The sequence below is a fragment of the Manacus candei genome, unplaced genomic scaffold (assembly GCF_025592945.1).
Source record: "Manacus candei isolate 608988 ecotype Guabito, Panama unplaced genomic scaffold, ASM2559294v1 h1tg000002l, whole genome shotgun sequence".
Taxonomy (NCBI): Eukaryota; Metazoa; Chordata; class Aves; order Passeriformes; family Pipridae; genus Manacus; species Manacus candei.
In genome coordinates, this window is record NW_026138050.1 from 10,029,421 (window position 1) to 10,046,772 (window position 17,352).

Genomic DNA, 17,352 nt, shown 5'->3' on the forward strand with positions numbered 1-17,352 from the left:
ATTTGCTCAGGAGATGCCTTGTAGGTGGAAAAGAAGCACAGCATTACAGCCTGTAACATGACATTGTTTCTTGACTGCAGGGCAAGTGCTCATTTGTGCCAGCGATGACCGAGCCTGTGCCCAGCTCAGGGAGTTTATTATTGCTGGGGCAGAAGCTTTTTTAACAAGGCTGTATAACAAAACCTTCGGAAAGGATGAGAAAGCTGGAGAAGTATGGATTACAGACAGAAAAGCCATCAAGTCCAAAGGAAATGCCAAACCAGACCCAGGGCCTCAAGCCAAAAAAGCCAAACTTGCAGCTTCTTCAAAACAAAAGAAACACAAGAAGCAACAAGACCGGACTATAATCCAAATGATGGGGAAAACTGAGGAGGAAAAGAGAGAGGAGTTAGAGGTGGAAGAGAACAAAGAATTCAGCAGTAGCCAAGAAAGCAGCGGTGAAGAGGCCATTGCTGAAGATTTTGGTGTGAACCTGCCCTCGGATTGTTACTATGGGATTTTCAAGGACCCGCTGACCATCATCCACCCGCTGCAGAGCTGTGGGGACCCCTACGCCCTGACCCGCGTCCTGCACGAGGTGGAGCCCAGATATGTGGTGCTGTACGATGCAGAACTCACCTTCGTCCGCCAGCTGGAGATCTACAAGGCCAGCAGGCCTGGGAAGCCTCTGAGGCAAGTTCACTTGGTAATTGTAGTCTTACAAACTAAAAAGTGCACTGTCAGCAGTCAAGGTAGAACGTGCAGCTGTTTGTTTTCTTTAGCTACCCTTTAATTCCTGTTTAGCCCTCTTCCTAATTTTAAACAAAAGCAAAATGTCTGGAGTAACCCAAAGATAATTTTTACTTTCCAGAGGGTGTTTAGTCTCTTAGGGCAGAAACATACCTGTTAAAATCCCCAAAGTTCATTCCATCTTCTTCAAGACTTCTGCTTTGATCTTAGGGGCAGTAGATCATTTTGAGGTGGTGTAGTCTCATTTTAAACCATTTCTGTGGGTATGATTTTTACACAATAAGATTCATTTTGGGTTTAATTCATGTTCACATTTCCTGATGTTGGCAATGCTGAAGACCAGTAATTCAGAAACTGTAAAAGAAAAACAAATATAGGAAAACACAATAAAGAAAATGAGAAGTATTTGCAGTTATACTTTGTTCTAGCTGACAGAAAGATCACCACACTGTGTATAGGTATTTGATACACCTGCCAAACTCACTTTTATGAATAAATTTCACAAACTAATTAAAAATATAGAAAACTTTAATATACTATTGACTGACTTGTCAGGCTACTAATCTTAAATATTGGTTGTGGGTGTTTTTAAGTTAATATGAAGTTCTGTAAGGATTTTTTTTTCTCTTTCATACCTACAGAGTTTATTTCCTCATATATGGGGGCTCCACAGAAGAGCAGCGTTATCTCACAGCTCTGAGGAAAGAGAAGGAGGCCTTTGAAAAACTCATTCGGTAACACAATTAGTATAACCACCTTTATTATTAGTGTTCCATGTCATTCCCTTACATGCTTACACTTCAAACAGAGTGAAGTTCTTAACTGTGTGAAGGCTTTAAATAAACTTTTAATTCAATTGTTTTTCAGGTGTTAAGAGAACTTGCCCACTGAGAATCAACAAAAAGTCAAACCCCATTTTATTTATTAATTTAGCATATTAAACTTCTAAGGCTGAACAGCACCACTTGGATTTTCCCCTAATTGTCTCTGTGAATTTCATTTTTGTAATTGTCTTTTTGTCTGCAAGTAGCATTTCTTGTAAGATAATTCCTAAGGCTTTTATAACCTAAGTCAGTTGGGGAAACAAAATAATTATTTCCTTAGACTGTATAAGACAGTATTTTTACTGACAGTATCTTCTCATCAGGTTATAGTGCTATTACTAGTTATTAGTTCCTTAGTTTATTATGCTCTGAGAAGTTCTAGAAATAAAAAAATAATCAGCTGCTAAAAAGTGCTGATAGTTGAAATAGAAATACAGCATCTAGCCCAACAATGTGGAAAACCTGGTAAAGTGCAGTTCTGATCTGCAGTTAGGATTAGACTGTATATATTTTACATCTGGATGAAGGCTGTTAAACTGTTTGGGTGTATTTTTCTCATAGATTTGCAGTTTTTAGTGTGTGTTTGTTTGTGGTTCCTTAGAGAGAAGGCCAGCATGGTTGTTCCTGAAGAGAGAGAAGGAAGAGATGAAACAAACCTGGACCTGATCCGAGACGCCAAACCCCCCGGCGTGGCTGCCGACACGCGCAAAGCAGGTGAGCGGGGCCTGAGCCCAGCGTGAGCTCTGACCCTCTGGGAAGCCCCATCACTGCTGCCCTGGAAATGCCACCAGGGACCAGCACCAGGGTCACAGACACCTACACTGGCTCTGCAGTCTTCATGGTGAAGAAACAGTATTTCCCAGTGACGGTGAATTGTGGTTTTCTCTGACAGTACAGACTAAAGAAGGGGTTTACCATTGAAACCATAGTTTCTGGGCTGCTTGTTGGTTATAAGACTTTCTAGTGCTGTTTGTAGGGAGAGAAATTAAAACATAGAAACTGAAGTCTGCAGATAGTCAAAGGAAGTCAAGTTGTCCTTGAGGCAGTAAATGTTGGGGACATCTTTTCATCTTGGCAGAACAGATTGCCTGGGTAAACGACTGCACATTGTGGTTTTGATCACCTCTGTAATAAAACATCCTTTTTCTTTTTTTGCAGTTCTAACCACATTTTTGTTGCTTTCCTCTGACATCTATACTGTGCCTTTATCTTCACAGCTCTGCCCATTTTTCGTTGCTGTCATGTCTGTAATCCTGCTCTCCTTTACCATGTGCTCTCTAATCTTTGCTTTTATGTCTTTTGTGGCCTTGGTGCTGCAGTCTCTTTATGTGTCTTTTTGCAGACCTATAGAGGCCAACACGTAAGTCCTACAATAAAATGCCATATTTCTGTGGGAAACAGCTGGAAATAAAAAGGATGAGCTTCATTGTCTTGTTTTACAGGCAACTTTTTAAAGATTTATTTAAATAAGTTTCATCTACAGTTGAATGCATTTCATTGTCACATGCACAAAGCTTACAGCAGGTAGCATGGGAGTTCTGTGAAACTGCAGAGTGTACTCCAGAAACTACAGTACAGAATTGGGCAACTGAAAATTAAATGAAGTCTGGATTTATTAAATGCTGAATTCGAGGTATAATTTGGGATGTGAAATCCATCCTTACAGAAGCACTGGCAGCACACATGAAATCTCTACAGCTGGAGGTCCCAAGTATGGGGATAACTGTGTTTATTTTGCTCTTTAGGGGGACAGGAGCAGAAGGATGTTCAGCAAACGATAATCGTGGATATGCGGGAATTCCGCAGTGAGCTCCCCTCGCTGATTCACCGCCGTGGCATTGACATCGAGCCCGTTACTCTGGAAGTTGGAGATTATATTTTGACTCCTGATATCTGTGTGGAGCGGAAAAGCATCAGCGATCTGATTGGCTCCCTAAACAATGGGAGGCTGTACTCCCAGTGCATTTCCATGTGCCGCTACTACAAGCGACCAGTCCTCCTGATTGAGTTTGATCCCAACAAACCGTTCTCCCTGATCCCCCGAGGCTCTCTCCAGCAGGAAATTTCCGGTAATGATGTTACTTCCAAACTGACCCTCCTGACGCTGCACTTCCCGAAGCTGCGGCTCCTGTGGTGTCCCTCTCCCCACGCCACCGCGGAGCTGTTCGAGGAGCTGAAACAGAACCACCCCCAGCCCGACGCAGAGACGGCGATGGCCGTGACCGCCGACTCCGAAATCCTGCCCGAGTCCGACAAGTACAACCCTGGGCCCCAGGACTTCCTCTTAAAGATGCCAGGTGTTAATGCCAAGAACTGCCGGGCCCTGATGAACCACGTGAGGAGCATCGCAGAGCTGGTGACGCTGTCCAAGGACGAGCTCGCCAGGATTTTGGGGAATGCTGCCAATGCCACGCAACTCTTCGACTTCATTCACCTCACCTACGGAGAGGCACTGGCCAAAGGGAAAAGCAAAAGGTGACTAATGCCTTGGTTCAACGTGGAGCACAGATAAACTCTTCTGGCACAGGACTTCGGCAAATACATGAAATATTTTGATAAATGCCCCCTCTCAGATAACCAGCTCTTTCTTGCTAATGCTGTTCCATCAGCTTGAAAATGTGAGTTAATTATTACTGAAGGCAAGTTTCAAAAGGAATAAGGATTTCTAACAGAGATATGTGAATTATATTTATTCGTTTTAAAGCACTTTAACCAATTCTGTAATGAATTACTGAATTACCACTGAATTAACTAAATTTTTTCACCAATTCCAAAGGGATTAAGTGCTAAGACTAATTGATAAAGGTGTTTTCATATAGAAGTTATGATGTCTTGTTAAAGCTAAAAATGTACCATGTCTTGATTAGTGTGTGTGACTTGCTGCACAAAACATCACCTTGCTTTTGCCATTTTTAATGTCTTGCTCTCTGGAAACAGCCAGTTGTTGATTGACAGTGGTGAGCTATATCATAGTCTTTGCTCAGGAGTTTTTTTAGGAGAATATACTTGGACTCAATCCTAAATTTTAGAATTACCATCATAAGCCTTTGTCACAGTAAGATACAGTTCTATGCTGTGCTTTACATTCTACTTGCTTACTTTACTGCAAGTTATATTTTTTGCCATTCCAAAGTCAGTCCAGCTCTGCCTTGCTGGGTTTTGCAAAGTGCATTCCTTTGGGCTGGACTGGACAGCTGTTCTGAACTCTCAGTGTGCCTTACTTATCCTTTGAAGATGCTTGATTTTTTTAATCAGTTTTGATAGTTCTTTCACGTCATTCACTGGCAAGTGAAAAATCTGGGGATACCATTGGCACTGTTCTTTTAAATATACCAGGCCATACTTCCTCTTGTAAAATGCAATAGATTTCTAAGCAAGGTTTTTTAAAAGTGTGGACAATTCTTTCAATATTGACTTCTTTCTGTGTCCAACTGCACTTGCATTTTAACGTCTCAAATTGTCCATTGTCATCTAGAAGATAAAACTTTCAGCATTCTGTGTAGCATAAAAGAGGGAGAAGTTATTCTTCTTTTGATAGTTTGTGAATGTGTTCATTGTTAAATTATATATTCTGCACTGAACTTTGATACTGGGTAACAAACTGCTATTGCCAAAAGGGTTGGTCCAGTGTCATTCCATGGTTATATATTTACATTTGATATTTACAAACCCTTATCTGTGATTTGTACATGTATTTATATGATTCTAATGGGAACAACAAAAAAAAAGTATCTCCTTCGTGAAAGGAGAAAACATTTTTTATGTTCATGTTCAGTAAAAACTGTTCTGTGTACTTTCAGGTTTGTTTACTGTGCATTTTAAGTATGAACTATGAATTGTTAACTTATATTCTAGGGCTGAGCTGTGACAAATTTCCTAAGTGAATTCTGCAGATGCAAATTTCAGTATTAAATACATCCATAAGAAGATTAAAATTTGTTAATTGTCTCGTTTCTCATTTGGCTGTGCTTTTCTATTAAAAAAAGCAAACCAAACCCCGCTGCCTTCAGGCTGTGAGTGTCTCTTTCTTATCCCCAAAACAAGACTCTGTGTCCAGGTCACTCAATATGTGAGGCCTGTGGGGTTCACATGATATTGGGAACTAAGTTTCCAGCTGCAACTGCAAAGGAGCCCTTTTGCTGGCAATGTCACTGTGCAGCTCCAAACCAGAACTAACTCTGCTTTTGAAATTACTTCTTCTGCATGAATGTGTAAAGTCAGGCTTTTCTAGTACCGTCTGGCTTGATGGCTTTCAGAACTTAAATGTAAACAGTTGACCCAAAATCCACGCTGCTTATAAAATGTGCAGCTACACTGTAAAAAACAGTGGCTCTTTGAGAAAGTAGAGAAGTTTAAATGTGCAGATTGTTGTGGTTGTGAGGCTTTCTCATTTGCAGAGTGATAGTACAACCACAAACAACATAATTTTTAAATATTAAAACACTTGTCTCTAAAGCTTTCCTTAGTCATCCAGAATTCCAATTCTATTACTGTAGAATAGAATCCAAAAGCAAATGTCTGCCAAAAAAACTGTTAATAAACAGATACTTTTATATGCCAAACAGCATAAAAAAGTGTAACTGAGGGTCATTAAAGAAACTTGTCCTGTGTGGGCTCAGCAAGAGACACTCTGTAGTTTGGGCTCCAGGAGGAGTGAGGTCTGCAATCCTTTCATAAGGACTGTTTTAGGATAAGGTTCCCCTTAGCCCTTTTTCCAAGATAACCTAAATTACATTAATATTCCGTTGATCTTTTTTCTAAAGTACATGATTTTAAGAAATGCAAGTAGGGTCATAAATCAAAAAGATCAGAAACCATTGCTGCAGGATTTTGTAACACTTTGCTTTTATAACTTGTTTCACATGTTCATTCTTTCTTGACATAAAAGAATTTTGGATATTTGCAGAATCAAACTAAGAGTAAGCCCTTTATGTGCTTCATATGAAATGGTTAATATCTGCTTAACTCTGAGGTACCTTCTTGCCTTGAAAATATACTCACTGACAGTATAGGCACTAATTTTTCTTAATTTGCAACTTTTTTCACCGAAGTTTTCAGGTTTTTTCTATAGTCATCCTCTCCAAAGCTTCCTCTCAATATTTCTAATACCCAGTTTCACAGTGGGCTGGCAGCCTAGGCAACAGTAAGACATAACTGTTGTACCTATTTGTCAATTGTATTTCTTGCTTCTTTTATTTCCAGTTCATTCTAAGTTCAGCTTGAAGCCACAAGAAATAATACCTCTCACCTACAAGATGAGGGGGGAAGAATTAAACACCAAGAATCTTTCTCGCTGTTTATCAATCCAAAATGACTTAGCTGTGATAACAGCAGGTTTGGTGAGGTTAGTAATGTGTAAATGTTACGTCCCCTGTACTCTGGAGTTGCTCCTTTGTTTATTTTAAATCAAGGTTGAAGTTCTAACAAGTGAAAGGGGGTGTGATTCATGTGGCACAGAATGATGCCAAAGCCTCTAAGTAAGAAAAAAACCTTTAAGTGTTCCTGCTCCCTACCAGCCACTACAAATGGGATCAGAGAAAGTCACTGCCAAACTTGACCCAGAGTGTAGCTGAGAGGTAATTCAGAGGTCATTCAGAGGTCATTCAGAGCTACTCTCCTCCCCTTGGCTCCAGAGGAAACACTGGCATTGTCCATCAAAAATGGTACTACAGAAGAGGAACTAAGAGGATCACTTTAGCACTACTATCTCTCCTTGTATTTTATTCTTGAAATCAGCCAGCAGGTTTGGGGTGGGAATTTACTCCAAAAGCCAGAGAGAGAGAATGTACATGACTGACCAAGTGTTTTGCTAAGGCTGTACATGGAAATATTCAAGGGTTTTAAAGTTTCATTGCCATTTTTTATTTTGAGTACGAAATGTTAGGAGTTCATCTCCCACACTTCAAAACAAACAGGAGGACCATTTTTTTCCTTGAGTTTTGATGTGTATTTTGCAAGCTTCTCTGCAATAAATAAAGAGGGAGAAATATTCTCAGCCATGACCTTGAAAATAGGGAAGAACTGTTCAGTAGCTTGGCCAGCCAATATTTAGCTGCAAGATGAATTCCTTAGTCTTCCTGAACTTAGTAAGGGTAACCAGGGCTGCTGCACTGCTATGATTTGTTGTCTAAACAGAAGATGTTGCTGCAATATATCAAAATGGGCTAATTTTAGTGTCATTTTTCTTTTAAAGCATGGCAAAATTACCTCGATCCACAACTGCTATAAAGCAGTCTTCCTAGGAATATTAGTTAAATACATACTATTCTCTCAGCTTGCATTTTACCTTGTATTTGTTTGTAAGAGCTTCCCTCTGTAAACAAATGCTTGGATTCTATTTCTAGGGTCCTCTGTCCCTCAGTGGTATTTCTTTTTTCTTTCACCTTAATCATCTCCTATCAAAGACTGTAGTTATTAAACTGACACTGATACTAAAATATAGTGGTTGGGGGGTGGGTTCTTAGCCCCAGCACCTCCTTAGGGATCCCTGCCATATTTCTAGTGGCTTGAATAAGTCATTTATTATTACCCAAAGCGAGGAGTTTCAGCTGATATCTCCCAGGAATCTCTGCCTTTCCTTTCATTATCAGCTGCACTGTGTAACATCACACTGGGCATTGGCACATCCACACCCAGACACACAACCTGCTGGGCTGGGTAACATGAGCCTGCACATCCTCAGTGTCCAAGTCTCTGGAAATGACCCTGGAAAAGTAAGCTAAGCCTTTCCCTGTTTCTATATATAAAACTGTTTGTTTAATTGGTGGAGTGCACCAAGAATAAATAATGAGCTAATTCTGAAGATCATTCCCAGAACAGCCAGCTAGGATTGTTTCTGCAAGTCAGAACTTTCTCCTCTCCTTTGTTTGGTTTTTTATATCATATTAAGGTGAACAGCTTTATCTAAATGCAGTTTTAGGAACAGTGCAATATTTCAAGAATTAAGCATTCTGCACATAAGTGAAGTTTTGGAGAGTTTGTTTGCTGAATGTAAAAGTAGTTGAAAGTTCAAATTCTAAAACTGGATCAAGGATTTTAACCAGATTAAAGATGAAGTTTCTTCCATACAAAAATATAAGGAAAAAAATAAAGAAATAAAAAAAAAGATTTCAAGTACTCTCAATCGATTAGAGAAGACTACCATGATATTTTTTCCAGACCATATTTACCTTGCTTAATAACAGTTAAAAATTATGAACTTAACTACAAATTTTATCTTAGAAGAAAAAAAAAATAAAAAATACTTAAACAGGTACAGTAATTACTTTTTCAACTTTTTCATTAAATCTTAAGCTGTAATAGGTTATAAAGGCTTAATAATATTTTTTAAATCCCTTTTTATGTATTTTGCTTTTAATGTACCAGTACCACACATGACTCTATGCCTCAGTGTGTGCACTAACAAATAGATGAGGTACAAAGCAGCTCACAGAGTTCAGAGGGAAGTAGGACTGTCCAGTAGCAGAGTAGGCTTGCTCATGGACTTGCTGGTGATTTCTTATATTAATACAGTAATTGTCCTGTTTAATGACTGTGGACATAAGTGGAACTCATTTAACTTGACCCTCTGTGGTTGAAAGAATACAACCTCTAGTCAAATACAGAGACTCTATAAGGAGAGTACTGTGTCTCTTTGCTAGGTTATAAAATTAGGAGCTTCAGTTCTGTCCTGCACTTGGTGATGTGTTTATTTAATCTCACAAATAGGGAGCCAGAAAAACAGAAGGCAAAGGGATAAGGCCGAGCTGACAAAGCAGCAACAAAGTGTGAAACTGAAACTCAGCCCTGACTCCCGGGGCAGTTCACACCTCACAGGCTTGGCTTTCATACCCTTCCACAGGCTCAGTCAGTTCTGATGTGCTGTTGCTTATTACCAGTTTAAGGTAAAAGTCCTCATTGCAGTAAGTGTCTGGTGATCCCCTGAGTAAGATACACTGAGGTTTCCCTTTGTTCCTAGGACTGATGCACAGATTCACCCTGGGTCTTGGGCCCCAATATGACACCTATGCTATGGCAGGAACTCACCAATAAAACCCCTCTAGAAGCCAGGTTAATCTTGCCTTCTGGTCATCTCTAACTCCCCTGTAAGAGAGGGAAGCTGGGGATTAAGTGGTAGCATGGAGTCAAGAACCAAGAAGTTACTGTTTTGCTGCTAGACTTTCTCAGTTCAAGTCCTTGTTCAAAGAGTGAGTTTTAAATACTACAGAGAAATTCAGGCTGGCAGGCAGGACCCACTTCAGACCTAGAAAATCTGGATTTCTGAGCAGCTGTAATTAGCTTGACCCTCATTTTTAGGGCCACGCTGCTTAAACTGGCAGATTTCAAAATGGGCTCCAGGCCAAATCAGTTATGATCTGGTTTTATTTATCTGAAAGGCTCATGTGGACCTAATTTACTATTGTGTGTTAAGAAATAATGAGTAAGTAGAAGGGATTATGAACACATGTTTGGCCTGGAGAGGAAGAGAAAATGCAGCCATAACTTCAATTCTGAAATGTCTTACTTCATCATAAGCTTAAATTTCAAAGCTGACATGGAGATTTTGGTACATAATGCCTCATTTTCAACTAATTGCATCTTAACTGAACATCGAAACCTTCAATTTGGAAGCTCAAATTAGCAGCTATGTGATGGTGCTTTTTTTCCCAGTTGTGTGTAGATGCCAACTGGAGGATCTAGGCATCTTATAAGTACTGTATAAAATAGATTGAGATAGAAATTAGAACTCTTTCATCAACTTTAGCCAAGGTAGAGGGGAAACTGTGGGGAAGCAACAGTTATGCAACCTCAGTCCTGTCTGCAGAGGAGATCTGTGTCCTATCCCCTACTCTCACATCAACACTTTGCCTTTGCCTCTTTGCCTTTGAGAATATGTAAAAACTTATGCTTTCTGTACCAGCTATCTATTATTTAACTCTTTAGCAGTTCTCATAATGTACCTTTTGGGAGACAAGTCTTCTTTCAATGCAGGCAAATAATCCATACACCAGCCTATTTCATTCTAACTGGAAAAAAAAAAAAAAGAAAGAATAAAGCTAGAAATTTAGTTCAAATTCCAGTAAACAAGATTGTTAGCAAATAAAATAAACACCAAATTAGATATTCCATTAAGTACAAACCAGCAGCTTAGATTCGAGCTCTGTTTGGTTTTATGAGAGTGCAGTGTAGGAGTAATAGACTTAAGAACAATTAGTATTTCCCAGGCCTTTTTCCTTGCTTGTAACAGAATCACAGACTGTGTAAAGTTGGAAGGAAGGGACCACAGTGGATCATCTGGTCTCACCTCCCTGCTCCAGCAGGGTCATCCCAGAGCACATGGCACAGGACTGTGTCCAGACAGTTCTGGAATATCTACAGTGAGGAGACTCCACACCCTCTCTGGGCAATCTGTTCCAGTGCTTGGTCACTGCACAGGGAAGAAGTTCTTCCTCATGTTCAGGTGGAGCTTTCTGAGCATCAGTTCCTGCCCATTCCCTCCTGTCCCATTGCTGGGCACCCCCAAGCAGAGCCTGGTCCATCCTCTGCCCCTTCCCTGCAGATCTGACAGACATTGAGGAGGTGCCCTCTCAGTCACCTCTTCTCTAGGCTGAACAGTCCCAGTGGTTAAACTTACTTCTCTAACTATGTTTATTAACATCTATCCTGCCTCTCAAGGTATCTGTTAACATGGGGAGAGCAAAAAATATTTGCTAACACTGAAACATTTCCCATCAATACAAAAAATTAATTCATTTCTATTAAAATAGCATTCAAATATCTAAACAGTTTCCAAATGTAGCACATACAGCTGGCACTCATGGTAACAGGCAATAGCATTCCACAATATACTCATGTATCAGACTACTTGCTCAGGGACACTATCCCAGCTTCTATAACTACAAATCCACCTTAGTTCCCAATTAGCACTATGCCAGAGAGGCCTAAAAACCTTAACATGGTCCTGCACAATCTCCAAGACAGATCCCTCTCTGGAACCAATATTTGATCACCAATAGCTCACACTGTGCACTGTCTGTGCTTTCACCCCACATCTGGTTCAGAAAGTCCATAAGGTACAAACTGGTGGAGCTGGGAATACATCATCCAGGCTTCTCTCTGCACCCTCTTTTCTGGCCAGTCTCAGAGAAGCAGGATCAGGAGAGCCAGATCCTGTACCATGGCTCCTCACATGTACATTTATTGGAAAGTCATAATCAGCACCTTCATTATGCTGCTTTTCATCCTGGATCTCTTAAAATAGAATCATGGAGCAGATGTGTGAGCAGATTGCACTTCTCCCAGCTGCACTTTTAGGAGCTCTGTAAAGCACACAGTCACCTGTCTCTGCTACCTGACATTATTGTGCTAGTTGGTAAGAAAAAAACACAAGAAAACTTAAAGGCCACTGTATGCATTGTTGTAAATAATTATGCCATGGGAGGTAAAGTATATCTTTCTTACAAACCAGGCAGCAAGATGATCTGTCTTTCAGAAGGTTTAAATACTAAATATTCCTTAGTTTTATTTGTGCCTGTTTACATACTGGGAAATACTGTTCTACTTTCTTTATAAAAAGGATTATCCTTTCTGTTTGTTTAAATGGATTTATATGTCCCTAAGGCATACAGTGAGGGAGGAAGTAGCTTCAAAGTTTTGAAAACCCAAGCCTTTAAATACATTTTTATAAAGTAATGAGAATAATCAATATATGGTGACAGGCTTTACAAAAAAACTTCTTATAAACTGCTGGTTTTATCATCTTATAATCTGCTGGTCCTGATCGATACCTTGAATAATTCACCCTGAAGTTTTCTCACTCCTATATGCAGAGAAAAAACAGTATCCCTCCTTAAAAGTGCCTTGCTTTAGGGCCAACAAGAAACAAAGAAAAATGTGACTGTTCTAAATAATTCATGTGCTACATTGTGTCAAAACTGCATTTTAAGAGTTTCAACTCACCCAGGGAACAGCACAAACGTCCCTGGTGGCAGATACCAGCTAAACATGAATGCAAATCACTGTTTCCTTAACTATTTATGCAAATTAATTTTTCAGTTGGGCATGAGATGTTTATACTTTAAGCCCACCAAGTTGATTAATGACTTGGTCAACATAAGTCTTGGTTCACAGGGAAAGCATCTGCAGATAAGTAAATCAAACACTACTTGCCAATTTATAACATAGTATTTATGCTTCTACCCCGTGCATGCTGAATGATGGCAGTGGCACATGAATCAAATGGGAACTTCACAGATTCCCAAATGCCACAATCTGCCAAGATTTCATTAGCAATACCATAAAATAAAGTTTTCAGTCTGGAATCTGAATAATTTCTTAAGGAAATCAAACTTAGAGAGAAAAGCCACCTCGTGCTCTCTGAAAGTCAGGAAAAGACAAATGCAGAACAGCTCTTGGTGGCCGAGGTGTGAGAAGGAGTTGCAGAGGAGGAGTTACCCCAGGGGTTGGGGTGGATGATGCTGCAGAGCCAGGAGTGTGTGCTGAACGGGACACCCTCTGCAGACACTGCACAGCCTGGCTCTGTCCTTCCTTTCCTCCTAGGACACCTGGGGCCCTGTTCCATATGGATCAGGACACTTACATCCAGCACAGTGGGACAGAGAACTGGAGAAGCCTGAGCAGAGCCCTGCAGCCAAATCACTGCTGCGTCAGCGTGAGAATGGGGGACACCAGGACTGGGTGACACGGCCGAGCCACCTCCCACCCTCAGCCCGAGCCACCTCCCACCCTCAGCCCAAGCAGAACAGGGCCGTGAAAAGGACGGTACTTAAAAGGCAGAATAAACAGGAATAATTAATTTTCAGGGACTGCAAAATGATGTGATCACCTTCAGATTCCCCCCATCTGTTGCTAAGCAGCATTCTTAAGTCACAAGCTTTGCCTTACAAAATGAACAGCAGCCTCCACACATCTTGCTATTTTTACATTTTAAACTGTTCTTTTGCCAAGTTTTCATTAAAACTGTATTTTTCAAAAGGTTCTAAAACAAAACAAGACAAGCACTAGGATAGCTGCATCCCTTGGGAAAAGGTTTCAGTTACTACCTGGGACAAGTAGCCCGTGGACTCTCCAGTCTCAAAAAGGAATTACAAGAGCCTCCATCTCCCACAAAGCGCTTTCTGCCTCTCAGCTGTGAGCTTTCCATGAGAAATTGAACCTGCATCATGGAAAAGGCAAGAGTATGATACATTTGGGTTTGTATATTCATTATCAATTTCAAACTGTATAAACAAAATCTCAGAATTTTTCCTGTGGTGGTAGTGAATTAATTGTATTAATTCTTTCAATCTGTGTTAAAGATGTTCCAATGAGACTCCCATTTGATGCTCTGGGCATTCTGACAAAAATTAAAATTAAATTAACTAGCTCCCTCTGCTAGAAATTCTCTCTCATTTAATTAGAAGTAAAGGGCTGGCTGCCAACATTCCAAAACTAATGCCAAACATCCCCACTGCAAACACCCTCTCCACAAACACTTTGATGTGCTCCCAGAAACTTCAGAAATCCTCGAGAAGCAAGCGACAAAGAGTTCGGGATCTTTCACAAACTGGGGGCTGTTAATTCCTCACCCTTAGAGCCCATGAGTCTGCAGTTTAACCACACTACACTGGTAACTCAGTTGAACAAAATGAGCAATCATTTGAAAGTGCAAACTGACCATCAGCTCCATCTTTGATATCCACGGAAAGAATAAATCATAAACTAGAATAACACGAGCCACCCTGTGCAGTCTGTGGTCTGGAGGTGCCTTCCCAGGAGAGGAAATATTCACATTACAGCAGGTCTTTTCCCACCCTTCTGCAGGAAAGGCAGAAGGGTTTTGCACGGTCTGCTAAACCAGCTCCAAGGTGATAAATGATACCTTTTCTTGCCAGTCTCTCCCCAGGGTAGCAGTAAATAAGACCACAGCCACCATCACACAGGCTTCTTTCTTGATAAGGTGTTTTTAAGCACTAGCAAGAGACTGACTGGAGATTCTGGGGTCCTCTGCTGAACCACAGGATGTACCCTCAGCTCTCTAGAAAAGCATTTCCCAAAGGGATACCCTGAAGGCTTCCCAACCCTCCCTGTCTAACTGTAGCAGCATTTAGAGCCACCCAGCTAACAACTGTTTCTCACACAGCCCCTGGCCCAAATCCACACACAATAATTAGTCCATGACTTTTCATATCCTCCCAGGTGCCTCAGCACCCACAGAAGCAACAGCTCACCTTGGCCCCATACCCAGCTACACCCCCAGCCTTGGAGCAGCTGCATGGCCACTGATTAGGCCATCACTCTCTTGGCAAGGAGTATTGCTTAGGGAAGATTTTTGTTACATATAAATTAATATATCAACAGAATAGCTTTAATAATGTGGGCACTTATATCCACTGACTGCCCAGGAATATCTGGGGACCTACACTTTACCTGGAGGAAAGAGAAGCAGAGACTGTCATTTTTAATCTTTGTTTGTCTCTTTTTTTTCTCCCCCAGCTGAGTAGAAGGACAGGAAGCAGGTAACCAAACCTGCAGCCTAGGGGTAGGTAAGTAGGCAGACCTGTTGCCAACTCAGTCTCATCCCTGCAAGCCTCCAATTCCTGCAAAACTGCAGGACTGTGGCTGAGACATGAAAGAACAGCAGTCCCTGGCATGTGTCCTGTTGCTTAATGGAACAGGCAGATGAGGAGAAAAGAGGCATGGAGGCTGCGGAGATGGAATACACACGTGTTCAAAGGTGGGGCTGCATCCACACAACAGGAAAAACAGGCAGAAAAGTCTAATGCAGGCAAAATGGGCTGACAGAGGGGATACAGGTACTCCAGGAAAAAACAGCCAAACCAGGGAAGCCATTGGGAGAATTAGAGAAAATAAGCCACTGGAAGGATCAAACAAAAATGAAGAAATAGAATTTAAATGCCATCAGTAGATACATCCATTTCTCGTGACAGACTACTAAAGCTTCAGTACAAGACTGAATTTACAATTAATAAAAACAACTACTGTTTGGTAGTGCTGCAAACCCCAATGCAGTACCAGCCAATGTTCAGGAGTTGTAAGTACTTTCTGAGATATAACTCCAAGTGTAACCCTGTTTTCTTTCACAAGAAGCCACTGCTGACCTGCAGTGAGCTCCATTCAGTAAGGTCAGCATGACTACAGTTGGCAATGGAGACTAAAACTACAGGATCATTGCTTCCAGACATCAGGGCCCTTCTGGATAATCACTGGGTTCAAATCATTGGAAGTTTCTCTGGAGAATACAAAAAACTCATGGCAGAGATAAGGTCAGCCTGCTGATCTGTAACAGGGCTGTTTCAAATTAATACTGGTTTATATTGCTTCTTTAACCAGTAAGCTGGTGGGAGGTTTTCATATTTTTTGCCTTAGTTCTTCACTATTACACTGATAAACTCTGTCTTCTCCTCTTTCAGTCTCCTCCTCCAACAGAACTAAGAACTGGTTCTGTGGTTTACACAAAAAGTCCATCTAGTCCAGCATCCTCTCTCTAAGAGCAGCCACAATGAGACACTCCACATAAACATCCCATCCTTTGTTCCCTACTGAACTCCAGGAGTTGTTCTCCTGTGAGAGAACCACCCCTTTTTAACTATTCTGCCATTTTGTGAGGGCCTGTGCAACCAGAGTGTTAAAAGGTTGTTCAAATCCAAATAACACTGTATCAACAACTTATCCTCTTCCCCCTCAGTTATTTGAATAGCTCCAAAGATCCTTTGGAGAAAGCTCTTTGCAGAAAGTAGTTATTTTGTCCTTGCATAGCATGTTTTGTCAACCTTTGATCTCAGGCCTTTAAGGAATATATTGGAACGTAATAATTACAATTATTACAATTATTTATAAGGCACTAAGAGAAGCCATAGTAGTTCTTGCCCTAGTTTCAAAGTAGCTTGCTCAGCTGTAAACTAACTGCCCTATTATTCTGTAATCCAGCAAGTTATGTGGCAAAATTGTGGTCTTTACCCAGTGAATTCTAACATGAAATGCAGTATCTCCCATCAAATATGGAGCTGGCACTTGGCTTTGGGAGCCAAGGCTAACAACTGAATTTCTTTTTCTGCAGGTAGTCCAAGTCTTTGAGGATATAACCTGCCTAAAATGATGAAAGAGCACAGATGACAGATATTGCAAAAGCTGATATCAAAGGAATAGGGATTTAACTCTCTAGAAAATAAGAATAAGATAACCACATCTGCATTGTTACTAAAAAGTTTCCTCTGCATGTTCCTTTGCTCTCTAGCTCAGACCTGATCAAAATATCCTAATAAGCAGCAATTTCTGCAATCATATCCTCTACTGGAACTTCTCTTGAGCTTCCATGTTAATTGTTCTTTTGTGGACTGTGCTGGAAAAACTGCAAGTACTTTCTAACAAAAATATCAGGCACAGAGAACAAGGATCACAAAATGCTTTTCTCAGCATCTGAATTCTTACAATGTGTAATTAAACCTCTTAGAGGTTAATCATTCAATAAACAGTCCCATTGAGCAAAAAGCCTCACACACTATGTACTAATTGCAACCTGAACAGAGAAAACCCCAGCTGGTTCACTGGGGCTCTGAGTAAAAGCAGATTTACAGAAATTCTGGGAAATGCTTAAATTGTAATGTGCAGAAACTGATTTATATGAATTTTCAGTGCTTCAATGAAGGTACATTTCCAGTATGTTCTAAAGCAGAATTAAAAAACTTAACAGCTTCAAAAAACATTCTTATGCCTATAAATAACAAGAACTAGAAATTCTGATGTTTAATATAATTCCTTTACATGGCATTTCTATTTGGAGAGAGGTGGAACTATGATA

At 40.5% G+C, this 17,352-nt stretch overlaps 1 protein-coding gene and 1 long non-coding RNA gene across 2 annotated transcripts in view; one reads left to right on the forward strand and one right to left on the reverse strand.

Moving 5' to 3' along the window:
• The window catches only part of ERCC4 (ERCC excision repair 4, endonuclease catalytic subunit), a 14,413-nt gene extending 8,845 nt beyond the window's left edge, over positions 1-5,568 (forward strand). Inside the window, exons 8-11 of the mRNA XM_051810089.1 lie at positions 81-672; positions 1,371-1,463; positions 2,155-2,267; positions 3,299-5,568. Of these exons, the coding sequence (XP_051666049.1) occupies positions 81-672; positions 1,371-1,463; positions 2,155-2,267; positions 3,299-4,032 (1,532 nt within the window). The 3' untranslated portion in view covers positions 4,033-5,568. The remainder of the gene's footprint in view (positions 1-80; positions 673-1,370; positions 1,464-2,154; positions 2,268-3,298) is intronic.
• On the reverse strand, positions 3,893-13,704 carry LOC127482272 (uncharacterized). The gene is made up of 3 exons (XR_007908489.1): positions 13,595-13,704; positions 10,493-10,554; positions 3,893-4,005 (listed from the first exon to the last, which is right to left on the reverse strand). It is a non-coding gene; the product is annotated as an uncharacterized LOC127482272 (long non-coding RNA).
• Positions 13,705-17,352: the final 3,648 nt, after the last annotated feature.